Source organism: Pediculus humanus, genomic scaffold, assembly GCF_000006295.1.
Source record: "Pediculus humanus corporis 1103172107475 genomic scaffold, whole genome shotgun sequence".
NCBI lineage: Eukaryota > Metazoa > Arthropoda > Insecta > Psocodea > Pediculidae > Pediculus > Pediculus humanus.
In genome coordinates this window covers 1,278,958-1,306,234 of record NW_002987093.1, presented here as the reverse complement: position 1 = coordinate 1,306,234, position 27,277 = coordinate 1,278,958, and the positions used below count along the sequence as shown (strand labels likewise).

Here is a 27,277-nt window from a genome sequence, read left to right as displayed (position 1 = left end):
TCGCCTTTGAATAATTCAATTTTGTCAAATATCATATTGAATTTTTTTTGTATTGGTTTTCAAATCGTTTCGTTGAAATATACGTAAAAGATGCTAAGCTAAAAAGATGTTTCTACATTTTTTACAATAAAAAACATGATGATGATGATGATGATGATGATATAATTGATATTTGTTTACTTTTTTTTTTTTTTTTTTTTTTTTAATAAATTTCCCATTTGAATTTTTTTTAAAACAAATTTTAAATTTTATTCAAATGGAAAAAAAAAAAAAAAATTTATTAACATTTAATTGAATTTGTTTCATTTTTTAACAAACAAACAATTTGTTATCATTTCATTTTACTTGATAATATATATATATATATATATATATATATATATTTAATTCATTCAATTAATTTTTTATTTTATTTAAATTAAATACATATATATGTGTTAAATTTTTATTTTTGTTTGTTTTTTTTTTTTTTTAATTGTTTTTTTTGTTTGTTTGTTTGTTTTGCTTTGTTTTTAATTAAAATTCTTCACAAGCTTTTTAAATTTTTTAATTATTTATAACAATTTTAGAGTTATTTTTTTGTTTTTTTGTTTTTTGTTATTATTTAATTAATTCATTGTTAATAAATTGTTTTATATCATCATGTTATGGCCACACACACACAAACAAACAACAAACAAACGAAAAGTATGGTTTGATTTTAAATTGGAAATCGATAACAACACTCATAACATTTTATTAAACATGTGAAATCGATAAAAATTGATTTCCCCCCCCCATCCCCCGCCCCTGGTCAATGAATATATTTTACCACAAGGTAAGACTGCTAATAAATACAGTAGCAGAAGAAAAAATATTAAACACACACACACACACACACACATGCATGAAAGTTAAAAATTTTCTTTTTCGAAATGTAATAATAAATCAATTCAATGATTACGATTTGACATTTAAAACAAAATACAATTAAATTTATAATAACCCTTTTGGCATATATTAATATTATTATTATTATTTTTGTTAAAAAAAAAAAAAAAAAAGGGAAAGTCATCATTATTTTATGTCATTTTTCTTTCGAGATTTATGGTTAAATTTTTTTTTTTTTTTGGTTACTTCATACGAGTTCATCAGCGAGTCAGTGTAAATAATTTTTTTTTTTTTAGTCTGTGATAATAATAATGATAGCCACAACTACTCGAGTGGAATGTTTAAAACAATTACTCTTGTTATCATCATCATCATCATCATCATCATCGATTTTCTTTTTTTTTTGTGTGTCTATTGATTTAATTTGATTAATTATTGTTACGAGTCATTAAAATGTATTATTATTATTATTATTACTCATTACATAATAATATTTTGTGTCTGTTATGGTAATAATAATAATAATAATAATGTTATTGTTTAACCTGAAGGAGGCAAACAAACATTTTTTTATTGTGTGTGTGTGTGCCTGTGCCTTTATTCACCCCCGGAGAGGACCTGAATTTAATTAATTAATTTATTTATTTATTTATCGTTTAAAATCGGTTTTTTTTCGGTGTGAATCGGTTTTTTTTTTTTTTTGTGTTTATTGGAATCGACATCTACGATTAGAGACAAAATAATAATAATAATAATAATAATAATAATATTAATAATAATAATGAGAAAAGTAAGTTATCAATAAAAATTTATGAAAATTATTTGTCATCAGCCTCTCTGGGGTGTCCCATTCGGATATGTGTAATTACAATCATGTTGTGTTTATTACAGAATTTGACTGACAAGAAGAAGAAGAAGCAGAAGACGAGGGAAAAATGGATTTTTTCAAAACGGAAGTAGTAGATGGTACGACGACTCAAGCCACACACGTTCAAACGATTAATTTGGGTTACACCGGAGAAACGTACAATCAAATGCCTGTCATGGTAGAATTTAAAACTGTGCCTGCTGCTACACTCAACGAAGAACAAAAATTACAATTGTTCAACATAAATTCTGTACAATTCACGACCCAGGGTCAAATACAATATGTCGCGACACCGAAATACATGTCGACGTGTGCTCAAACGCAAACCCAAGATTTACTACCGGACGGTACGGAGAGTCAAACGGACGAAACGCCCCTGTCTGTGAAAAGGGAGAAACCGTGTCCGTGTCACATATGCGGTAAAAGGTACGCGAATCCGAAAGCTTTGAAAAAACATCAGGTCATACATCCGGAAATGGTTTTCGAATGGCAATGCCGGATATGCAATAAAACTTTCCCGTATAAGATAACCATGTCTAGACACGTGAAACTGCACGCAGGTGAAAAATTGTTCAAGTGCGAAAATTGCAAGAAACGTTTCGAAACGCGGTACGCGTTAGTTCAACACGTTAAATTGCACAAGAGCGACGTACCTTTCAGGTGCGACCTTTGCGACAAGCCATTTTTGAAGAGTGCCGAATTTTCAAGGCACGTACGCACTCACACGGGTGAAAAACCTTTTCCCTGCACACTGTGCGACAAAGCCTTCACGACAAAAGCCAGCTTTATAAAGCATTCCGAAAAAAAGCATAATTTGATGTTGTAATACGTTTGTGAATACGCGGAAACGAACGAAAAAAAAAAAAAAAAATTCACGATTGATATACAGCGACTGATGACTCGCGCGCGCGAATCATGGGAGACGCCATTTTTTTTTTCTCTCTCTCTCTGCCCCTATTCTCTCACGTAAACAACAAACGGACGCTGGTGACACGAAGAAGAGAACGAAATCACCTGGCGCCATCTTTTTTTTTTTTTTTTTTTTTTTTTCGGAAAAGAAAATGAAGAATTTATTTGCTCAAATTCGAACGTTAATAATAATAATAATAATAATAATGATGATGAGTGAATTAATAAAATCGATAAATGAGAATCCTTTATCAAAATAAAAAGTTATTGATTCGATTTATTATCGATTGTGATCGATCGATATTATCGATCGCCATAACGTCAATGAATGCCCCCCCCCATTTTATTTTATTTATTTTTTTTTTCGTGCGTTAATTTTAAAAAAAAAAAAGTTTTCACGCGGTGCAACCGTCAATCAATCAATCTCAGCCCATACACGAAACGCATTGTACCAGTAATAATAATAATAGTGATAATGATAATAATAATAATTAAATATTTTTTTATGTAAAATTAATACATAGTAAATTATTAACCGAATAATATATATATATATATATATATATATATGTAAAATAATAATAATAATAATAGTTATTATTATTATTATTTATAAATGCAATGAACTGAATGCATTTAGAAAAGAAAAGAAGAAAAAAGTTAATAATAATAATAATGATAATGATGATGATGATGATGATGATGATGATTTTTTTGTTTCAGTACAAATGATAGCTAATTTTTTTCTTTTCTATTCTTTCTTCTCCAAGTTGTTTTTATTATTATTATTATTTCTCTCACATAATTTTTTATTGTATTTATTCACTTGAAACCTGTACAATAGTTATAATAATAATAATAATTATTATAATTATAATGTATAATTTGAAACTGTATATTTGTATAATTGATTAGAAGTCGAAGAAATACGATTATATGAAAACGACAGTAGTAGCGGTAATAATAATAATAATAATAATAATAATAATAATAATAATAATAATAATAATGATAATGATAATGATAATAATAATGATAATAAATAGAACTAGACGAAAAAAAAAATGATGAGAAGAAAAGTGCAATATTTCAATATTACCGTTCACAATCGTTTTCTATTAAAATAACCATTAAATAAATGGTGATGATAATGATGATGATAATGATAATAAATCAACGGTACATGCACGCGCGCGCATTTTTTTTTTTTTTTTTTTTTGGCCGAATCCGTTTAAGTCACGGTCACACGTTGATATTTAAAATATTTAATTATCACGTCATTTTTTTTTTTGATTAATTAATAATGATAATGATGATAATAATAATAATATCATCTCGCGAAGGATTATTTTTCTATGAAAACTAATAAATACGATGATGATGATGATGATGATGATAAATGTACACATATATTTTTTTTTTCGAAGTTCGGGTCAAGACGAAATTAAGAAAAGGGCAATTTTTTTAATGATGTTGTTTTATTTATTATCATTATTATCATTATCATTATTATTATTAAAAATAATATTTTTTTTTATTTTTGAAATAAAGAAATTTTTGAAATCGAATTTTTTTTTTTTCGTTTTCCCTCTTCTCCCCCTCCCCCTTCCCAGTTTTAACCTTTTTTGAACTTTCACCTTTTTTTTTTTAAAATTGAAATGTTCGTCGTTGGTATTTGATTTACAAAAAAAATAATAATAATGATAATGTTTCGGGTTACTGGATAAGGCCCCCCCCCCTTCACGCATGCGATCGATACCGAATAAGAATAATAATAATAATAATTTTTTTTATTTTTTTTTCGCTTCAGATAAATAAAATATAAAAAAAAAAAAAATGGAATTTTTCAAGCAGGAATGTCTTCCGGATGGAAATCAAATTCAAACGATAAATTTAGGATACACGGGAGATGCGTATCCTCATTTACCCGTCATGGTCGAACTCAAACCCGTACCTTCGACGCTAAGCGAAGATCAAAAAGTACAACTTTTCAATATAAATCCCGTACAGTTTGCTCAGCCCACTCAAATACAATACGTGACGCAAAAAGTGTTGCCTTCGTGCATACAAACGCAAACGATACAAACGGTACAATACGAGACGAAACCTTTTCAAACTCAGGTGGCGGCAGCAGGAGGTCCGGGAACCGCGGTCACCGTTACGACGAACAACAGTCACAGGACCATAGACACTCAAACGGTCGCGGAAAAACCGCACGCATGCGAAATATGCGGTAAAAGGTTTAAAAATCCGCAAAGCGTGGCACGTCACCAAACGAGTCATCCGGAAATACCCAAAACATTCACGTGTCATCACTGCGATAAGAAATTCGCGAATCCTCAGGCTTTGAGAAGACACCAGAGCAAACACCCGGACATTGTCTACGAATGGAAATGCAGGTTTTGCCCCCAGTCTTTTCCCTATAAGACAACCCTAAGCAAACACGTTAAAGTTCACGCGGGAGAAAAACTATTCAAGTGCGAAACATGTTTAAAACGTTTCGGTAACAGGTACTCGTTGCAACGTCACGTCAAAATCCACACGGGAGAAGTGCCGTACAAGTGCGAGGTTTGCGAAAAAGGTTTCCTTAAGGCAAGCGATTTCGGGAGACACGTGAGAACTCACACAGGAGAAAGACCATTCGAATGTCCAGAATGTTTTAAATGTTTCACACAAAAATCGTGTCTCGTCAAACACGCCGAGAAAAAACACAATATAGTATAAAAATCGTTAATAATAATTTTTAATCAAAACAAACAAACAAACAAACAGACAAACAGACTCTCAATCATTCTCATCATCATCATCATCATCGTCGCAACCATTAGTATTAGTTTTAAACGAAAAAAAGAAAAATCAAATGAATTGGATTATTATTAGTTGTTTTAAAGAATTAGAAGAAAAACAAACAAACAAACAAAACAAACAAAATGAAATTTTTTTTAAAAGACTGTTTTACTGAAAAGTTTGTGGCCTCGATTATCGATTTATTGATTTATTGATTGATTTTTTTTTTTTTTTTTTTTTGGTAGTTTTAAGTTTACAATAGTACGAGTAATTTTATTACGAATTTATGTAAGTATACAAATTACTCAAATTTTTTTTTTATATATTAATATATATACAAAAAAAAATTATTATTATTATTATTATTATTTAACCTTTGGATTTCGTCAGTCGTATGCATCACGTGCACCCACCCATCAACCCACCCACACGCTCTCTCCTCCCCTTCCCTCCCTCCCTCTCTCGTGGTGGGGGGTGGTGATTGTGTATGCATTCATCAAATCGATGGGAAACGAACGAACAAACAAACGAAATGAATGAATGAATGAATGAATGAACGATTAATTGATAATGATGATAGAAATTATAGAAACAACCGAAAAATTTCTTAAATCATAATTAATTACGTAATAAAATAATAATTACGTCATTAATTCGTATTATTTAAATGGTAAAAAAAAAATGTTACCTTGAATTTTCCTTCCCCCTCCCACCGTCGGGCAAAGGGGAAAAGGAAGTACGTGTGGGTGGGTGCGTGCGTGCGTGGGTGGATGCGAGTTCCCTTGTTCGTTCGGAGCCCGGAAAATGACAATTTTAATAAACGATTAACCATTTCGATGGCGGTTTGCAATTTTTCTGCTTGTCCCCGCAAAGACGGTTAAACGTCATTTCCGGTTTGAATCCCATTATTTCTCTTTCTTCTTGAATACGAAATGAAAATGTTGATTCGTGCGTGCCGTAAAATTTCCTGAAAAGAAAAAAAAAAAAAATTCGCAATTATTATAATACATTTTTTTTCAGAAGTTTTGGCGTAATAATAATAATAATAGTAGAAATTTCACCTCGCGTGAGAGCAAATTATTTGTTCTATAATGGCCACCCCTCCATCTTTATACGTTTGAATAATTTCAGAACTCGGATTATAATATAATATTTTATATTTATCAAGTAAATTTTTCAATTTTCTTTTTTCTGTAAAAATAAGAGAAAGAGAGAGAGAGAAAATTGTTTTGTTTTCTTTAATTTTTTTCAAATAATGGAAAATGAAAATTTTTCTTAAAATACCATCTTTTGATGCATCCGTTGCGACAAAAACAGTGTTCAGACCGAGTTCTTGTAATGCTTTCCCTATTTGTTCAGCTGCTCCCTCGATACTCGGAACATCTTTTTTTCTACCGTATAAAAAATCTTTTCTTCTTAAATGAACGCACATGTAATTTCCACCAATGGCGTTTCTTTTTTTATTCGGCCAAAAAGTCACATCCGATTCATCGGTCGAATTCAATTTTATTTTTCTATATCTATTTGCTTCTTTTATTAAATTATCAGAAAACTTCATGCTTCTCCTTGCATCCCAATACAATTTGTCTCCAAAGCTGAAAAAAAAAAATAAATATTTATTCTAACACAACGAATGAAAGAGAATTGACAAAATGTCAGGTCCCCTACCTGTCATGCAAAACAACTTCAGCATGATCAAACATGATAGTTTTATGTTTGGTTTTTTTTAATATTTTTCCCAATTGAGATGCAGATCCATGAAATGAAAGACATTCGACACTTTCAGCAGTCACATTATCATAATCCCAAAAGTGGCCAACGAATCCATTCGATTGTCTATAATCTTTCTCATTTAATTAAAAACATTTACATTTACATTTTTTTTTTGTTTATAAAAATAAATTTGAACAAATTACCTGTGATAGGGTATATCATTTATGCATGGTTCCACTTCCATTCTGTCGTTGAAATTTCCAGAAGTAAAAGTGTCTTTAAAATGTTGCAACACATAAACTTTATCAATTTTATTTTCTCGAGTTTGTAAAAAATCATTCATTTCAATGACTGGAGCAAATGTTGAAAGTGTCGATATGTTGAAAAACAAACTCCATGGAAGCCTGGAAAGAAAAATAATTTTTATTAACTTATCTTGATGAATCCTACATAAAACAAATAACAAATTTAATGATGGAGTTTTACATTACCTGCTTTGATCTGGTATCGTATCAGACATCCAGTGATATAAATGTGGCCAAGGTGGTAAAACCAAAATCCAATTTTCTTTTTTCATTTTTCTCACAAAAACTGCCATTCTTAAATAAACATCTCTTCTCAAATTGAAACCTTCTGGCGGATTAACATCATAAAATATATACCTTAAAAAAAAGTAAATTTTTTTTAAGTAAAACCCAATCTCATTCTTTGTGAAAGAGAAAATGCGTAATAAAATGAAAATAATTTCATATACAATCGTTTAATTTTATACAAACCTGGTGTTCATGAGTGAATTATTTGATTCTTCTCCACAATTGTAATTTTCATTATTATTATTATTAGCATCACAAAAATCATTACAATTTGTAGTAGAAAAACAAAACAAAATTATTAACGATAAAATACATAACAAAAAATTCATTCTGCGTTTATTTATTCAAACAGACAATAACACAATAAAAGAAGAAAAAAAGAAGAAAGAAAAAGATTAATGAGCTGTTCGTTACTTGTTTATCGCAGCCGCCATATTGTTTCGTCACGTTCCGATAATAAAAACTTCCCGCGAGATTTTTTTTTTTTTTTTATATTAAAGTATTTAAAAAATCAAAACAAACTCACAGAAAGAAACAAAAAATAAATACGTGTTTCGCTTTTTTAAAAATAATTCATATAATGAATAAAAACAAAACTGATAAAGGACAAAAAAAAAAAAAAATCAAATCAGGTTGTTCCACCGAGTGTGAGAGAAAGAGAGAGAGGAAAAAAAACCGTTAAAATTAATTTGAATTCTCCACATATACATTTTATCCATTCTCCAGTTCGAAAATTATTCGGTAATTTTTTTTTTTTTTATTTCGTTACTTTTTTACCATTTCGATTAATTTAAATTATAAAGAGGAGCCAATTTTTTCTTAAATTGTTCTCGAACGTAAGACGAATTTCCCCGACCCCTTCAAACTTCCTCCTCTTCCTCCTCCTTCTTTATTCCACCAATCAAATTTAACGGAAATTAACGGAAATTTAAAATTCAAAATTCGCGACTGACGCTAAACGAACAAACTTGAAAACTTTCATTAACTTGTTTTGTTTTTGTTCGTTCGTTATCATCTTTACTTTCTTTTTTTTAAATGGAGAAAAAGGAGGAGAAAGAAAATGTCGAAAATCTATCTTTGATTTATCATTCTTCAAACGTAAGAAAACATTTTTCGGATAAAAACCGTTACAAACTTCCTTCTTCCATCCATGTTTCTTCGGGCTCCACATCACACTTTTTTATTAAAAAAAAAAAAAAAAAAAAAATTAACAATGAAATTTATTTCGAGATTTTGATGATTCAAATTTTCAAAAAAATTTTCCTTTTTCTTTTCCTTTTCCAATCCGTCAATTTTCTTTACTGCAACTTCTTGTAAACGTCATAGTTCGAACTTCGCCATGGGATTTTCCATTTCCTTCTGATGAGCCTTTGTGTGTCGTCGTCGAATCCTCACTTTTGTATCCGACATTTTTCAAATTATCCGTTTGATTTTTTTTATTCGTTTTATAACCGAAACGATTTGATGATTTGTTCGAAAAAGGAGTTCCCGTGGGACTCGAACCATTTGAATCGTCTTTTTTTTGCTCTAACCTTTGCTTGCTGAATTTTCCCATTCCCGGCCGGTATATTTCGATTGAAGGTCGATCCTGAAAAATGATTTTATAATAAAAAAAATCATCATCATTATTATTATTATTATTATTATCAAAATGAGTAATTGTTGCTAATTTTTTTGTAATGGCATATGGCAACCTTTAAGGCTTAGTTGAACCCAAGTTGAAATTTTCTTTCCTTTTTTTTTTTTTTTTTAACTTTAAATTTAATATAAAAAAAAAAGAAAGAAAATTCGTTTTAATATGAAAAAAAAATAAAAAGGGAAACGACTCTGTTGTCAACAAAAAAAAAAGGGGGGGGGGGTCAATCGGTGCTGATGGACTCACAAAGTTTAAGGGAAGGGACGAGGGGAAGAGAAAAAAAAAAATGGTTAAAATTATATTGAACCTGAATTAAAAGTAATGGCTGAAGAAAAATAATCTTATTTCTATTAACTACTAGTTTTTTAATAATAAACTGGCCTACAAGTTTGAATAATAATAATAATAATAATAATAATAGTAATTAATTAATTGTAATTATAAAAATTTATTATTACTATTATTAAAATCAATAAATAAATAAATAAAACTACTTATCATCGACCTAAATATTAAATTTGATTTTATTTTGTTTTTTTTTTTACGTACAACAAGTTCTTCTTTTTATCAAATGTGATAAAAACAGTAACAACTTCATGTCAGGGCAATAAACAACATAGGCAATTATCGGTATTGGGTGGTGGTGGTGGTGGTAGTGGTGGTGGTGGTTGTGGTGGTTGTGCTAGGTGGTGGTCAAGCTAGGAAACGTTAACAAAAAAAATCCTAAAACGGGTTCAACACGTCCTTATTTACCTTCGCATATGTACAGGTCGAGTGACAATCGCAGGGATGAATTCTCTAGAAGAAAATAATTTTATTACAATTAAGTAGTTATTTAAAAAAAAAAAAAAAAAAAGAAACCTGGAAACAAAACCTGTTCGTTCTAAATACCTTATGTGGTGACCCCCTACCCCCTCCCTCCTTCCCTTTTTGTCCATCTCAAACCTTACCTTGTTTCTTATTCTTCTTTCCGCTCTCGGATCGGCTTTTTTCGACTCGTCGTCCATTTTATCCGATTCCGTGCTTTCTTTCGAATTGTCATCCGTTTGAACGGAATCCTTGTCGGGAGTATTTACATCTCTTTCTTTCTCCAACCTGAATTTTTCAACCTTTTTATCATCGTCGAAATGAAAATCTTTGTTGCTCACATCGTGTACGGATTTACTTCTTCTCCTATCGGAATCAATGACGGATCGTTCCATTTCCAATGATTTCCTCCTGTTCGGACGTGATTGTATCGTTTCCTTTTCCGATTCTAAATCGGATGCGGTGTTGCTGCTGCCACCACCACCACCACCACCATCTTCTAGATTAAAATTTTTACTTTTAACTTCTACTTCTTTCAAGCTGTTGCCAACTCTTGATATTCCCTTATCGACGGAATCCTTCGTTTTATTACTCAATTCCGAACTGAAATTATTTATTTCTTTTGGATTTTTAAAATCCGACGTTTTCTGACGGTATTCCCGGTCGCGATTTCTCTGTTCCGAGTACCTGAATTTACTTTTCGTTTCTTTGACTTCGTTTTTCAACTCGTGACGTTTCGATTCGGTATCCAAATCCGAATTTTTCGGTTCTTTCAAATCCGAACAGTATCCGATGTTGTAATTGTCACCCTTTTCATCGGGCACCCCTTTTCGATTTCCCATTTGAGTTTTGACTATTTTACCATCGTCTGCATCTCTTTTATAAAATGTTTTACGCTGTTTTTCTTCTACCATCCGACCGCTGCGAAAATCTGAATATTTCCTTTCCGGTTTTCCGACATTTCCTTCATTTTCATTTGTTGCTTTTGAACTCTTTGTTTCTTCAACATTTTTCGATATCGTTTTCGCTCCACCAGATTTTCCATCCTTATCAGAAGAACGTCTAACGACCTGGAAAATTTTAAACGATTCCTTTTTTCTTTTAAGGGATAAAAAATGATAACAAAAAAAAAAAAAAAAGCCTTTCTTACCACTTCTAATATAGCTGGATCGTTTGGAATCACAGAATCCAATTTTTCCTCCGATAATGAATCATTTTCTAAATTTTTTTTATTCTTTGAATCTTTTTTTTCATCTTTGTAACGTCCGCGATCATCAATTTTTTTCTCTTTAACCTTTTCATCCATTTTTTCTCCTCTTTCGTCTCCCGTTTTACTTCTCTCCACACTTTTTTTCTCTTCTTTTTTTTTTTCCCTATCCATTTTTCTTTTATCCTCTTCTTTTCTCCTTTTTTCAGCTTCTCTTTTCCTTTGTCTTATTTCATTTCTGAGATCAATTTTTTTTTGTCTTTTCTTTTTCAAAAATTCAAGGAGTGGTGTAGTTATGACTTTCGCTTTCAAAGCCGGATCTGTAAATAAAATAAACATTTTTAAAATTTATTTCACAGGTTCGATAATATTAATAATAATAATAATAATAATAATAATAATAAGAAAACTAAAAAGAAAATATTTAAATTCATACTTTCCGTCTCGTGAAAATATTCAGATGGATTATTTATAAAATTTTTAGATTCTTCCAGTTTATGTAGAAATTCGACATATTTTGGATCCGATTCTAATGTTCCAGCTTTGGATGATTTTTTTTTCAAAACTTTTCTTTTAGGAATTTTTTGAAAAGGAGCAAATTCGACAACTGCATGGTAAGTCCTACCTGTAAATTATTTAAAAAACTCATTTAAATTAATTCCTGTTCAATTTTTTTAATGATATAAATACATTTCTTACCTTTGTCATCTTGAATGTCGTAATCATCATATTTTTCTTTAAAAGAAAATATATCTTTTTGATTAATAAAATTAATGTAAGCCCTGGAAAATGCATGCGATCCTAAATTTAAATCTCCTCGAACAAAATGAAAGTAATCATGTGGTGGCAAAGGTGAAAACTCTTCACAAAAGGCTTCTTTCGTTAGTTTAGGTGGTAATCTCCTGATAACAACCTGTAAACGTTTTTTATGCATGCATGATACTATTAAATTGCATATTGAAACTTATATTTTATTAAAAAAATATAATTTAAGAAGGGGTTATGCGATTGCAAGTTGTAATTTTCAAAAGATGATGTGAAATCATATACATTGCTAACATGTGCCCTAATCACGTTAACCTTATGATTTTTTCAAATATTCCCGTATCGTGTTAACCCGCAATTAAAATTATAATTAATATACCTTCATCTGAGGTCGATTTTTATCTTTTCTACCATCTTTTCCCTCCACGGGTTGCTGGGATTCAGCTGGAAACAACAATGTCATAATTTTCCCTTTTTTCCCATTATTTTCAGCCGTGCTGTCAATTACCGGCGACGTTTTCTCCTCAACTTCCATGTTTTTCGATATTATAATAATGAATTTTTTTTACAATTAAACTTTTCATTCTACATCACAGAAATTTCATAGTTTGTTTACAAATGTTATTTTCTTTAAGGAACTCCATGTTTTTTTTAACCAGTTCAACGGGAATTTTGAAATGGGAAATTTTCAAGTTGGCACCACTGTAACTTATATCAAACTCAAATTATCATCATATCGTACTTTAGTAATTAACATCAACTTTTTTTGTTGTTGTTTTAAATTTAAAAAATTTTCAACGGAAATGTACAAATAATAAATAAGAACTTAATAAGTTAATAATTAAAATATTATTAACAAATTTAAATCTTTTTTTGCATTGATTTACAGGATGAAAAAAAAAAAAAAATTTATAAATTTTCATAGGTTTAAAACTTAAATAAAAATTAAAAATTAATATTTTTATTCTCAAATAAATAAATTACATAATAAATACATAAATAAATGGAAGACTCGATATATCGATTAATAAATTGAGCAATATTTTATTAATAAATAAAATCGAAAGCGCGTTAATTATTATTAATTAAAAATATTTTTTTTTTTTTTGTTTATTGTAAGGGTTGAAAATTTTTCCCAAATACTCACTTAAATACTCACTTAGGGTATTAAATTTTTGCCATAAAACAAAAAATGCAACCTAAAAATTTGTTAAAGTGAAAATAAGTCGGAAAAACCTGCTATTAACTTTATTAATACATAAATTAAACGAAAAAGAAAATGGAAAAAAAGCGCAGGAAGAGGGTTTTATAGTTTGGCAAGCAGAAAACCTGATTAAAAATTTTTTTTTAATAAAACATAAAATATTATTTAATTTTGTTTTAGGTTCGTACCTCGTTTGAGCGACCAACACAAATTTAAAAACAAAAATGTCTGCCTTGAAAATTGTTTATTAATTTTGTATAAGAGAATAAGGTAGAAAATCGGATCTGGGATTTGTAAAATGACAAATGGGAGAATCTATTCGTCCATTTTTAGGACCGCCATCTAATAATTCGGCCATAAAACTTATGTAAGTAATTGCCAATCTCAACGTTTCTATTCTAGATAATCTTTTTTCGTAAGCAAAAGTTGGTACCTTTCTACGAAGTTTATCGAAAGCTTCGTTTAAATTAAACATTCTTCTTCTTTCCCTTATGTTGGCAGCTCTTCTTTGTGCCAACGTCGCTACTCTCCTCCTCGGTTTTTTATTCGGTACCGGAGTACCGTTTATGTTCATACTACCACTTTGATTAACTTGATTGTTCGACACTCTTTGAGATGAAAACCTGTCGGATGAAAGACGGACAATTTCACCGATGTCACGTGTTAAAAAAATTTTTATTTCTTCTTTTTCTCGACATTTTGTCTGTCTCTCTTACCTTTGTTGTAAAACATTTCCGTGTCCGCTCGACCAAATTTCACTGGCTAGTGTCATAGGAGGATAACCTGCTGCTATGTGATGATCCCATAAAGCTCCGTACGATGATAATTCTCCATATCCGGGTGGCATAAGATCCGTCGCATTTATTGGCTATAAAAAATTATAAAATTTAATTTTAATTTACAAAAAAAAAAAAAAAAAAAAATTATTTAAAAATGGCGTCCGAAATTAATTAAATTTAAATTTAAATTTAAAATAAAAATAAAAAACTTACGGCCACGGAATTATTTTCCCAAAAATGTCCCTGATCTCCATTCATTGACGAATAATTTGACATTTGTCACGAATATAATTTTTTTTTTTTTTTTTTTTTTTTTTAAATATCGAAAAAATTTCTACATTAAAAATAATAATAATAATAATAAAATCGAAAATCTCGAACCTTCTATGACGATTTCCAAAAAAAAAATGATAATAATAATCTTTTTCCGTCCGCGTAGAAAAGAAAAAAAAATCAAACTGAAAAAAATTTCCCAGCTCTTATGCTAAGCTCCTCCCACTGACGAATCTGATTGGTTGAAAATATTATTACGTAATTCCTTACTTTTGATTGGTTATTTCAAACCATACGAAAAATAATGTTTAATTTTTTTTTTCCTTTTTTTTTTTTTGTCTTATTCCGGATATTAAAACTCAACTTAAAAAATAATAATAATGATAATGATAATAATAATTTTTTGCGCGTGTAAACTTACACTCCATCCCACCCCACCCCGTCAAATATATAAATTTAATATTAAAAAAATTATTATTATTGTGAAAAAATCATCCCCATTCATCATCCCTTATTTGGTGGAAAACAATTAAGCGGATTTAATTAAAAAAAAAAAAAAAAAAATTTTTTTTTTTTTTCATAAATCCGGAAACTGTTTCTAATTCGATTGAATATTCTTTCATTTTTTTTTTTTTTTTTTTTTTGACTTTCAATAACTTTATTCTGCACGTGTTCCCAATTAAATAACTATCGATATCATTTACGAAGGCACATTATATATATAAATATATATAACGTGCCGTTTTATTAAATAATAAAACCCATTCGTAATAACAACCCCTAGAAAATAAGTTTACGTTTATATATATATAGAGCAAATCGGATTGATTAGTGACATATTTTTCGCATATATTAAGTATTTTATTATTTGAGGGTGTCGAGGAGGGGATTCATCCCCTTAATCGTATATAAAAGAAAAAAATTAATTTGACTTGGTTAGGTGTTGGATTCTTAATCATTTTTAAATGAAAACATTGAGAGAGAGAGAGAGAGAGAGATTAGGGTATGAAATATATATTGAAAAAGGGGTTTTGGTTGTTGTTGTTGTTGTTGTTGTTGTTGTTGTTGTCGTGTCACTAATTGATTTAATTACATTTTTTTGTTGAATCCTGAATTTTAATATGAGGTTAAAAAAATTTTTTGTTCAGTTAGTTTGTGGCCAACAAAAAAATTTAAAATGATGAATTTGAATAGTTTTCTACTTGGGGGAAAGAAGGGGGGTGGTGGTGGATGGTGAGGTGGTTTGTGAAAGGTTTTATCATTTTGATAAAGTAGTACCACCTGATAATGATATTTGTTATGTTGATTTCATTTTTTTTGAATTCATTTAAATGTTTAAATTATATTTTTAAGATGGTAGTTTCAATGATGATGATGATGATGAGGAGGAGGAGGAGAAGGAGGACATGTTTTTAGGATTTCTTCTTTTTTTTTATTATCAAGAATTACACATGTTTGAAACGTTTTGAAATAAAAACATTATAACAAGTTAAATAAAATGTTTAATAAAGAGTTTTTCTTCCCTTGGTGGAAAGTCATTTTTGCTATTGATTTTATGGTAACAGCTTGCTGGATTCCGATAGGGCCTTATTTAACAGTGCTGGAATGAAAATTCTTATATTTTCACAAACGCTGGAAAAAAAAGAAAAAAACTGTATTAAAACTGGAATTCATTTTGATCTAATTGTTTTAATAAATATTCATTTCAAATGCAATTCAACTACCTAATGAAGAAAGAAATTTCAATAAAATTATTGAAATAATAGCAAATTATGATTTGATATTAAAATCACAAATAAATTTAAAGATTTATAAAAATTACAAGATTTATTTCATGATTTACTACATTCTTTCAATCCAAAGACTTCAGATTTACATGAAATTTAAATATGTCACACTTTTATAAGGTTTTACAAAAATTTAATTCCCAAAGACAATTCATGTGCTTTTTTTAATTGTACATTTACAGCATTTTTTATAAGATATAAAGTAGAATATCTCTTTAGCATGCTTCCATAAGGTAGGCATTAACGGTTTTTTCCATCTTTTCCTAAAATTAATCGTCCAAATAAAAAAAACAAGTGTAAAATGTACAAAATCAAAATATTCATTAAGTGCATATGCCCAGCTAATGTATATGAAAACTAAAATGGCGGTCGATTCCGCGCCAAAATTTTTATTTACGAAATCAATGGGCAAAATACAAATAAAAAAATTAACCGTCGCGTCGTGGAACTAGATAATATTTTACTTTGTCAATGTTGCTGTTACACTGTTTTGTTTATTGCACTTGCAAAATGTGGCACTGTAATTATAATACATTTCCTTATTTTTTTCTATGAAATAAATGTTAGGATTAATTAGTTATACATAATCTATTAAATTATATAAAAATGGCGTCTGGTAACGTTAGTACTAGAGATAAATTATTATCTTTAATTGATGACATGGAACTCATAGCCAAGTAAGTAATTTTATTATATTTATTAGTAAGCTAAAATGAAAAAAAAAAAAATGATTAAATAAATTTGTACATATTATAATTAACAACTTATTTTTGTCAGGGAATTAATTGAAAACACGATTACGTTAAGGCATCAAAAAATGTCAAGTGCTGAACATTTTCAGCTAACAGAATTACTCGTTATGAAAGATAAAGAAATAAAAGAAACATTAGCATTAGGAAGGAGGCAAGCATTAGTCGAGAAAAAAATGGAAACGTTAAAAGCAGAAGTTGAAAGGCATGATCAAGAAATAAGAAATTTACAAAGACAGTTAAAAGAAGGAGAACAAATATTAGCGACAGCCATTTTTCAAGCAAAGCAAAAACTAGCATCGATAGCAAAAGCAAACAAAAGACCTGTTTTATCAGAAGAATTAATTAAATTTGCTCACAGAATCAGCGCTTCAAATGCTGTGTGTGCACCTTTGACATGGCAGCAAGGAGATCCCAGGAGGCCTTATCCGACAGATATCGAAATGAGATTAGGTTTTCTCGGTAGACTGAGTGATTTACCATTAAATGGTCATTTGTTACAACAACAAAATTTATCAGATTTTCATAGAACTGGTCATTCAGCTGGTGGAGGTACAAATATTATTATTTTTATCATTATTATTATTATTCAATAAAGCAAACAAAATAAATTTAAAAAAAAAAAAAAATTTCAGAACCACCTGCTTCGCAATCGAATCAATTCGCTTGGCATCCTTCTGGTGAAATACACATGAGTGTCGGAAATCAGGGTAGCGTAGCAATGGATACAAGAAATCATAAAGAAGCAGAAGATGTTGAAGTCATGTCGACAGATTCTAGCAGTAGTTCTTCAAGTGATTCTCAGTGATCTAATTATTATTATTATTATTATTATCTGTAACAAAAACAAAAACATTATTATTTATAAAGTATCATTTAACAAAAGTACAAAAATATTATTCTCAAAATCGACAAATCGACAAAAGAAATAGTTATTACAACAAACAGTGAGTTCTATCATATATATTCGATTGTTTAATTTTGTAAAAGTTTTATATATTTTTAAGTACAAAATAAAAACCTTAAAACATAAATTAAACATAATTTAAAGTAACAAAAATTTTTATTAAATCCTTTCTTCATTTATTCGAATGAAAAATAATTTGAGATTTATAATAAATAATAATAATAATAATAATATATTTATTACATTTAACAAACACAAACAATTTTTGTTTAATATTTCGCGAGGTTTTTTTCTTTTTTAAAACAATAAAACATAATTTCATATTTAACTTATTACAACATATAATCTATAAAACTCATCATTTAATAACAAAAAATAATAATAATAATAATTAAGGGAAAACAAAAAAATATTTATGTGCATATTATTATTATTTATCTAATTTAACTTAACACAAACAAACAGATAAACAAACAACATAACGAATCATATTATTAAAACATATAATCTATAACATTTATATATATATATATATATAAAAACAAAACTCCTTCATCCATAATCATTATTATTATTATTATTATTATTTATTAAAATTGACAGGTTCTACCGGACATTTAATTTAATTTAATTTATAAATCTAATCAACAAATCATTTGTTTTTTATTTAAATTTAATTTAACAACAAATAAATAAATAAAAATAACAATAAATGCAATTTTTATTTATATATATATATATATATAAATTTTTTTTTTTTTATTTAAACTCTAACTTGGCTCTTTTTATTATTAATAATAATAATAATAATGGCAAATAAGTTTCTTTCTTTTTTGGTAACGGCTAAATTTAATAATAATAATAATAATTATTTGGGCGTAATTTAATTAAATGCATTCAGTCTAACGTTACGGATTAATATACGTATTATATAATACGTCGCGTTAACTAATTTTAAAAAAAAAAAGAATGTGACGCGGTGTGACGTCACATTCGACAAATTTCAATGACGTCATAGGAGGGATTGGGAAATGGGCGTGTGTTTGTTTGTTAAGGCGACGAACGCGACGACTCTCGAATTTTTTTTTTGTTTTAAATAATTTCCTACAAAATGTTGACGATGATGATGATGATGATGATGATAATAATAATAATAATAATAATAATAATAATAATAAATCGTTTTTACTAATTTTTACGTATAAATTTCCATTTTTCGCGTAATAAAAAAATATTTTCCAGGTAAAAAAATTTTTTAAATGTTTTAGCATTAACGGACCGTTAAATCCCTCATTTCCCTCATTTCCGGTTTAATTAATTATCGTTATAATTATCATTATTATTATTATTATTCTTCTTCTTCTTCTTCGTCGCTCGATTGAGTTTCGTAATTTATTTGTTCCGTCCACCAATCGTGAACTTCGGATAAAGCGCTCGATATTTTCGGCATAGACGTCTTGTTCGCGTTTATGTCACGGATTTCCGATCCTTCCGTCACGTGGGGCAAATTATTTTTAGTATTCGCGGGTTGACGAGTGCTCCGTTTGATACCCGTCACCCTGTCCTTGTCCTGTCTCACGGCCGGATCGGATAATGTCGGTGCTAGAAATTTTCTACCCGTTCCGCTTCCCACGCTGTCCGATCTCGGTATGACGACCGCTTTTTTGGCTCCCCTGAAAAAACAAAATTTTTACATGTTTCTTCGACTTGATAATGATAAAATCCTCATCCTTTCAAATTCGAACCTGTGCCTTTGAGCAGCATCGTGATCTTTGTTTTCACCTTCGCTATCTTTCGGACCGTTTGTTTCTTTGTTTTCCTTTTCCGTATTTTCCAATTCTGTCACGGGCTCGTTTGTCGCTCTCAAACCCGCAATCAAACTACTCTGTTGTTTCTAAACAAACAAACAAACAAACAAAATTTCAAAACAGAGGGGAGGAGGGGAATGGGGGGGTGGAAACGCGTTAAATATTTTCTTACGGCAATGTTTCCCGATCTCATTTTTTTCAAACAACCTTCCAACCACGTTCTTATCGTTTGTTTGGCAACTTCCTCTTCGATTATGTATTCGAATTCTTCCCTAGCCAAAAGTTCTTCCAATTGCAAAGCTTTCCGTATGTCGACTGACCTGTACGACAGCATGCTGAAATATGAAGAGGAAACAAAATTAATTACATACTTTTCTCTCTCTCTTTTTTAAACATTAACCAAAGAATTACTTCAACACGTCGTGAAAGGTAACGTCTTCTCCGTTGTGCAATCTCTCCAATTCGTAACACAAATGTTTAAAGAGCAAACGATCCTTTTGCGGATCCACTTCCAGCCTTCCCTTGAGTAGTCTGAGAATGAATTTGACTCTGTGCACGGGTATGACACCTCTTTGACAATCGTCTACAACGTTCCAAGTGTTCTGAAAAAGAAAAAATTTTTCGGTAAAACTTGCATTAAAATTTACACACACACTCTCTCTCTCTCTCTCTCACTCACTCACTTGAAAATTTCTTATGTCGGCATAGGAAAGCAAAGCATCTTCTTCGTTCGAATAAAACAGTGAAAAATTTTCCATGATTATGGCCACCAAAAGATTAAGCATTATGTACGTTATGATGACGTAAAAGGAACAGAAATATATGAGTGACGCGGTGAAATTTCCACAATCCGTTTCCCAATAGTTATCCGCGGGGGTGCAATAGGGTGGTTGAACCATGCAATCGTGCATTATCTTATTCCAATCCTCTCCCGTCACTATACGAAACAACATGGCGACACCGGTGACGGGAGATTCGAAATTTGCTCTCCGACCTATCCCTGTTTTTTTTTTGACGAAAAACCAAATGTTAAATTTTTTCTTTTTGTAACGAATCGACAACTTCCATTTGTCAAAAAATTACCTTCGCCGTATTTGACGGTACCGAAAATGATCGTACCGGCAAGGGCGTAAAAGAAAACCAATAGAAACATTCCGAATATGATGAAAAAACTTTTGCACACGGACACGCCGACGGTCAACATCAACATTTTCAACGTTGCGTGTTTTCCGGTGATTGTGAAAAATCGGAAAATGACGACGGAAAACCCGATGGAATACGACAGATCATTCTGAAACAAACGAACAAACAAACGGTTAAAAAAAAAAAATTCGTGATTTAAATGACATGTTCGTCAACCAGAAGATCATACTCTCAAACTAAAATTGATGAAGATCCAAACCACTCCGTAGACAGTGACGAAAAGGTCGTAACGATTACGTCTGGACTGCCAATAACCTCTCGGTGTGAATGCGATGAATTTCATGAGAACTTCGACGACGAATATAAGTGTGCACGCCGTGCTAACCATGGCCAATGGATCCGTGTGTCTCTCTTCTTCTCTCCACTGTGAAAACAAACACATCCGAGTTATAAAATAAAATTTGAAACGACAAACAAACACAAACAAAAGAGCTCAGGAATTAAAAACATAAAATTTTTTTTACCGATACACACAGCAAACTGCTGTTGACGATAACCATGAGTGCTATGAACCTTTTGAATGCCAAATTTTGCGTTATGTCGTATATGAAAGCGCGAAATTTTTTACCATCCGGACGGGGTGGAAGGTGAAGAGGTTGTGCGATTTTCAACCTCTTCTTAAGATCGCACCAACGCCTCTGATCCACGGTCAACAGTGCCGTACCCTTATTTTCCGAATAATTGGCAATGACGACGCCGACAAACAGTGTCAAACCAATCATGCATCCCAAAAATATGTAGATGTGAATGTAAACGGCATGGATCTGTAGGATAAAGAAAAAAAAAAAAAAAAAAAATGCATCAACTTGAATTTTTTCCTTTCTTTTCGACTCTTCGACATTTTTTTTTTTTTTTTAATTATTATTATTATTATTATTATCTTGCTTTAAATTGATGTCCGCATTCCCTAAATAACATTCCCTACATATAAATCACAGAGGCATTTCCGAAGCCTTTCGATTCATCAGTCAAAACTAAAAATAAAAAATAAATCATAAAACAAAATAATAATAATAATAATAACGGTTGTATAGCTTCCCAATAAAAGCTCAGGCAAAAAACTCGCTATTAACTTTTTTTTTTTTTTTTTTTTTTTTCGTAACGAGCAACAACGACTTTTTTTTTTTTTTCGGTTAAACAATAAAAAATAGAAAAAGGTGTGACGCATGCAGGTTATGTACTCTAAACAAATAAAAAAATATACATAAACGGGCATAAATAAATAAATAAATAAATAACAACAATTAACGAGAAGGATTTTTAGTTAGGACTCACATGTCCCAGAGCTTTGATGAGAACATCTCGTACGTCAAGCCAACCCTTAAATGATAAAACCTCAAACAAAGTAAGCATAGCGTCTCCAATATTATCGAAGTTGAAACGTCGAGGGTTGGCCCTGAATAAAAATCATATTAATAACACGTTCCCGAGGGGAAATGTTGTCAACAAAACGTTATGGAGAGAGAGAGAGAAAAAAAAAAAAAGGAATGATGATGATGATGAAAAGTTTTTTCCCCATTTCCACGATACTCACCAAACACGTGGCACGAGAAGACTGGGAAAAGATTCGTTTCTTCCCGGTGAAACTTTCATTTTCGTAACGAACACTCTTCGCATGAAAACTCCAACGCAATCCTCTCGTCTCGTTATCGTAGGATCGTTGCATCTCGCCAATCGACCACCAAAGAGTTGTACTCCGTAACTCGCAAAGACAAACATCAAAACGATCAAAAGAATGGATACCTGAAAGACAAAAGGTTGTTCTTAACATCCGTACAATCTTCAGAATTCGTTTTTTTCTGGAAATTTTAATTACTCACCAGTAAAATTTCTTTGAAACCTCTGCAGAGCTCGTAGACGACTTTTCTCATGTGTGGCACGAGAGTGAATATTCTTAAAGGTCGAACGCACCTCAACACCATCAAAAGTTGTGCACCCGAATTGGGCGGTACGTTTTTCGGCATCCAACACAAAAATGTCAAGCTGACCTTTAATAAAAAAAAAAACATTTTATTCGTTTTCATTTAAGCAGAAGGAATCAAAAAAGTTTTTTTGAAAATTCATTACCAGGTAAATGAAAACGTCCAACATGGATGCGTAGTCTTTTATGTAAGCTTTCGGTGTGAAAAATAAACCGTCTGCTAAAATTTTCAATGCGAGTTCGATGCTCATAAAAATGACGAATATGTATTCGGCAACTTGAAGTCCGGGCGTTTCCATGACTCTGTATCCGGGTGTTTCGAACATCATGGAAACGCAGGATAAAGTCGTCACCATGATCAATAACCAGTCCAGGTAGGTCACCAATCCCAGAAAATTGCTAAAAATAAGACAACGTTAATTCAAACTTCACGGGGAGGGGGGGGGGAATTTTTCCTCCAAAATATACAAACTGATAATCTTACTGGAGTCGTTTGTATTGAACTTTTCTCTCTTTTCCAGTCAGAGGATCTTTGAGCCTCGCATCGTACCGTGCGTAAACAATCATTTGACAAATTTTACGAAATTTACTCTCTCTTGGAACGACAAACAGTGGCGTGTCGAAAAAAGGATGATTTTCTCTCAAGTCTTCTTCTCTTTGATTCCTATTTTAAAAAAAAAAAAAACAATTATTATTATTATTAATTATCTCTTTCCGTTCCATACTTTTGATTTATTTACCGTCTCATTTCCGCTTGTTGTCTTTTTGCCTGAAGAAGTTTTATATCCAAATCTTGGGGTCTGCTCCGAGTTGCGCTGACTCTGTTCATGGCTCCGATATCCCCGTTTTCCATGAGGTGTTCGTAGGTTTGTTTGAGTTTGATCGAACCGCTTCGAACGCTTCTTCTCAGAGATCTGCCGATAGAAAAAGAAAAAAAAGAAAAAAAAAAATTAAATTAACGGAAAACTATTTATTCGTGGGGTTGTTTCGCCTTTATAAGCTTTTTTTTTTTTTTTTTTTTTGTTCTTCTTTTCGCTTACTTTTTCTGATCTATTCTTAGTTGTTTGGAGCTTGCGATCGTTCCCTGTGGTTTGATAGTTGATTTATTAGGAACCGGTATAACAGCCGAATCGCCCAACATTAGCCTTTGATTATTCGAATCGCTAATATTAAAAATAATTACATTAAAAAAAAAAGCTTACTACGTCAAAAGCAAAAAGCATTTCACTAAAAAATAATAATAATAATAATATAATATATAATTATTTAAATGCAATTTTTACTCATACTTTTGTAAAAAGTGAATTTTTTTTTTAAAAAACTAAAACTAATTTTTAATCTTACAAAACACTAAGCAATTTTTTTTTTTGTTTTTGTAATCGAGCATCTTTTATCAAATCTACTTTCTTGTATTGTATTGTTTTGTTTTCATCAATCTAAGAGCAAACCAAAAAAATTATACAGAAAAATATCATTATTCTCACCTTATTATGTAATTAATGGCGGCCTTCTTCAAATCCGTGCTTATGTGTCGGACTTTAGGGGTGTCGCTTAAAATTTTCACGGGTTTTTTCTTTCTATAAACAATTTTCGAATCGAATACTTCCGATACTTTTTTAACACCTTCCGAATAATCATCCTCTTCCATTTCGTAAACGAATTGTCTCATGAAACTCTCTCTCACGTTCGGTAGTATAAAATCCGATGGAACTTTATGAAGGCAAGTCATTTGTGGAGAATCGGGAAATCTTTCGAATATCCTCAGACGAAACGGCAACGTTTCTTTTATTTCCGCGTGTTGTTCTCGAAATTTCAATTGTTTTAATTTTTTTATGTCTTCGTCTAATTCTAAATTATCCAATATGACGGCGACGAACAAGCTCAGCACGATCTGTAATATTTTTTTTTCTTTTTAATAATGTTTAAAGATTGTTTTTACTTAAAAAAATGAAACTTGAAAATAAATTTTACCAATGTGACGAATAAATGGTAGCATATGAAATAAACGGCAACGAATGGAGTTAATTGTTCTCTCGTTCGAAGCATGGTTTCGTCCATAACGTCAACCCAAGCCTCTTGAGTCAGGATTTGAAACATGGACATGAATGCTTCGGGAAAGGTTTCGAATTTTGTAAAATCGCACAGGTAACAAAATAACTGCATGGAAATGCTGGATGAAATAATCAGCAAGCACATTGTAAATATAATCAAACTCCCGAGTTTTTTTCCTGGACCAAAAATTTTATACACAAAATCTTCCAACATTGGTGAGGCTTTTATCAATCGAACAATTCTCAAAACCTACAAGAAATAATTTTAAAATGAAATAACATATAAAATTAGGTCATGATGAGTAGTAAATAATAAAAATCCACAAACTTGAAAATAAGTAAATCCAGATAAATAGCATCCGGGTAGTATGTGAATTGTTGTACCAAGAGCCAAAAGCAATTCAAATTTATGAATTGAATGTTTGAAATATCCTCGAAATCCCAAACACCATATTTTGAAAAGAGTTTCCAAATTTAAAAATATTGTAAATGCAATTTCAATGTAATAATAATTTTTATAAAATTCGTAACGTGGCGTTTCATCATGCATGAATCTCATTGTGGCTGTGACGACGCCATTCGCCAATATAATCCCCATCATTAACAATCTAAATGATGCTGATCTTAAAACTGTCAAGCAAAATGGTGGAGCAGAGCCTCCATGTTTACTTTCGTCTAATGTCACTAATTTCCATCCCATATCATCTCCGGTTAATATCTTTTAAAAAAATTATATTTGTGAAGTTAAATAACGAGAAAATTAATTTGATTATAAATAAAAATTATTTACCTGAGAAGCAGAACATTTTGTGATTTGACCGCGGACTCCCCACATTTGTTGAAATTGAACTCTTATTTCATTAAATGTTTCAGTAATGACAGCAATGAAAACATTTTTCACAAGCCATGCGAGAAAGAAAATCATTGTAGAGAAATAAAAAGCAGCTCTCCAGCTTGGAAGCGAATCGATTGCTCGAAACATAATAAAAACCCAACCTAAATTAAATAAAAAATAAATAAATTATTAAAAAAAATTTTTTTTTTTTTTTTTTTGTTAATTTAAGTTATTTCAAATTATAATAATTTTACCTTCTTGAGATGCAGCTTGATAAACTGTAAAAATACTCGTTCCAAATTCATCGAAACCATTGAATCCCATTATATATCGAGACAAATCTAATTTCATGCATTTCATTCCAGCTGGACACTGATACCCTGAATCAGGATCTTTAGAACAAAATGTATCAGGAATGGCCAAGTTGTTGATTGTGATGTAGCTAAAAAAAAAAGTTGTGAATTAATTTTAAAAAATAATAAAAATAAAATAAAAATAGAAAGTAAAAAACTTACTTGGGATCGGTGGTATTCAAAACGCAGTGATTTGTCAATTCTCCAAAAAATTGAACTCCAAGCAGACCATATAATGACATAAAAAATAAAAAAAATAGTGTGACATTGTAAATCTGTTGGCTGGATCGCCTGAAAAATAAAATTCACATATGATTAGTATACTTTAAAAAAATAATTTAATGTTAATCGAACAATGAATACAATTGTAAACTTACTTAAATATTTGATTGATCCTTGATTTTGGCATTGAAAATTTCAAAAAGACTCGAATAAATCGTATCATGATCAATGGTCTGGGTGCTCGTAAAATGGACAAATAACTAAATTGTGGAGCGATTCCCAGCATTTCAAACATTTGCAATATGACGGATACCCAATGGAAGAATACCATGCTAGCATCAAATTGGCACCATCGATCTTTTAAATAAGGTACATCACCTTTTAAAATACCTCTAATGTGCATTTTGGCAATCATTTCGGCAGTAAAGAGAAAAGTAACGAAGAGGTCGCAACAAAATGTTATGTACTGTAGTGAATTGTATTTGTTAAAAGTTTTAGGTGTATTCATGCTGACGGATACCAAACTTAATAAAGCACAACCTCTCATTAAACGTCGTACCCATATTAAATTAACCCATTCAACATCAGCGCTTTCGTTTAACGATTCTTCAGGTCCGTAATCCGCCAAAATGGGTTCACCCTTCAAACTTTGCTTTCGTCCTAACATTTTCTATGGGCGTGTGATAAAAATCAATCAATTAAACCTCAAAAAAATATTTAATTATAATTAATTTTAAAACAAAATGACTTTTTCAAACCAATTGTTATTCATTTTTATAAGCTAAATATAAATATCTACGTATTTAAATAACATTGTCACTTCATTTATAAAAAGTTAACAAAAAAAAACTTTACATGGAACAATGTTCTAGAATTCCAAAGAGTTTAATAAAAAGCAGACGAAAGTTAACTAAAAAGAAAAGGTTGTCGTTCTGAAATCGATCCCATAAGAGCGCGGAAAATCTCGTGAATTGCGAGATGATTTTTTGTTCGAGTGATTTTGTGGTTTTTAATATGAATCCGCCAAAAA

At 30.5% G+C, this 27,277-nt stretch overlaps 6 protein-coding genes across 6 annotated transcripts; 2 read left to right on the top strand and 4 right to left on the bottom strand.

Annotated features, from left to right (window-relative positions):
- Positions 1-1,805: 1,805 nt before the first annotated feature.
- Positions 1,806-5,371, top strand: Phum_PHUM129470 (zinc finger protein, putative; the record flags this gene model as incomplete). The annotated part of the gene is made up of 3 exons (XM_002424407.1): positions 1,806-2,560; positions 4,545-4,698; positions 4,769-5,371. The coding sequence occupies 3 exons, from the start codon at positions 1,806-1,808 to the stop codon at positions 5,369-5,371; spliced, it is 1,512 nt and encodes a 503-aa protein (XP_002424452.1).
- An 876-nt stretch (positions 5,372-6,247) lies between these two features.
- On the bottom strand, positions 6,248-8,069 carry Phum_PHUM129460 (GDP-fucose protein O-fucosyltransferase 2 precursor, putative; the record flags this gene model as incomplete). Its single annotated transcript, XM_002424406.1, has 7 exons — positions 6,248-6,401; positions 6,496-6,625; positions 6,719-7,029; positions 7,103-7,270; positions 7,351-7,551; positions 7,639-7,809; positions 7,924-8,069. 7 exons carry the CDS (start codon positions 8,067-8,069, stop codon positions 6,248-6,250), a joined length of 1,281 nt encoding a protein of 426 aa, XP_002424451.1.
- A 959-nt stretch (positions 8,070-9,028) lies between these two features.
- Positions 9,029-12,690, bottom strand: Phum_PHUM129450 (Regulator of nonsense transcripts 3A, putative; the record flags this gene model as incomplete). Its single annotated transcript, XM_002424405.1, has 6 exons — positions 9,029-9,328; positions 10,327-11,253; positions 11,334-11,710; positions 11,827-12,015; positions 12,090-12,303; positions 12,535-12,690. 6 exons carry the CDS (start codon positions 12,688-12,690, stop codon positions 9,029-9,031), a joined length of 2,163 nt encoding a protein of 720 aa, XP_002424450.1.
- Positions 12,691-13,606: 916 nt separating this feature from the next.
- On the bottom strand, positions 13,607-14,206 carry Phum_PHUM129440 (protein lin-32, putative; the record flags this gene model as incomplete). Its single annotated transcript, XM_002424404.1, has 2 exons — positions 13,607-13,982; positions 14,076-14,206. The coding sequence occupies 2 exons, from the start codon at positions 14,204-14,206 to the stop codon at positions 13,607-13,609; spliced, it is 507 nt and encodes a 168-aa protein (XP_002424449.1).
- A 2,598-nt stretch (positions 14,207-16,804) lies between these two features.
- Positions 16,805-17,755, top strand: Phum_PHUM129430 (mediator complex subunit, putative; the record flags this gene model as incomplete). Its single annotated transcript, XM_002424403.1, has 3 exons — positions 16,805-16,875; positions 16,976-17,499; positions 17,583-17,755. The coding sequence occupies 3 exons, from the start codon at positions 16,805-16,807 to the stop codon at positions 17,753-17,755; spliced, it is 768 nt and encodes a 255-aa protein (XP_002424448.1).
- Positions 17,756-19,202: 1,447 nt separating this feature from the next.
- Phum_PHUM129420 (voltage-gated ion channel, putative) lies at positions 19,203-26,914 on the bottom strand (the record flags this gene model as incomplete). Its single annotated transcript, XM_002424402.1, has 22 exons — positions 19,203-19,527; positions 19,549-19,748; positions 19,835-19,997; positions 20,074-20,264; positions 20,346-20,662; positions 20,746-20,953; positions 21,035-21,229; positions 21,330-21,629; positions 22,141-22,261; positions 22,400-22,608; positions 22,686-22,853; positions 22,933-23,185; positions 23,271-23,450; positions 23,527-23,700; positions 23,827-23,949; positions 24,271-24,677; positions 24,758-25,087; positions 25,166-25,555; positions 25,628-25,833; positions 25,927-26,114; positions 26,188-26,316; positions 26,403-26,914. The coding sequence occupies 22 exons, from the start codon at positions 26,912-26,914 to the stop codon at positions 19,203-19,205; spliced, it is 5,289 nt and encodes a 1,762-aa protein (XP_002424447.1).
- Positions 26,915-27,277: the final 363 nt, after the last annotated feature.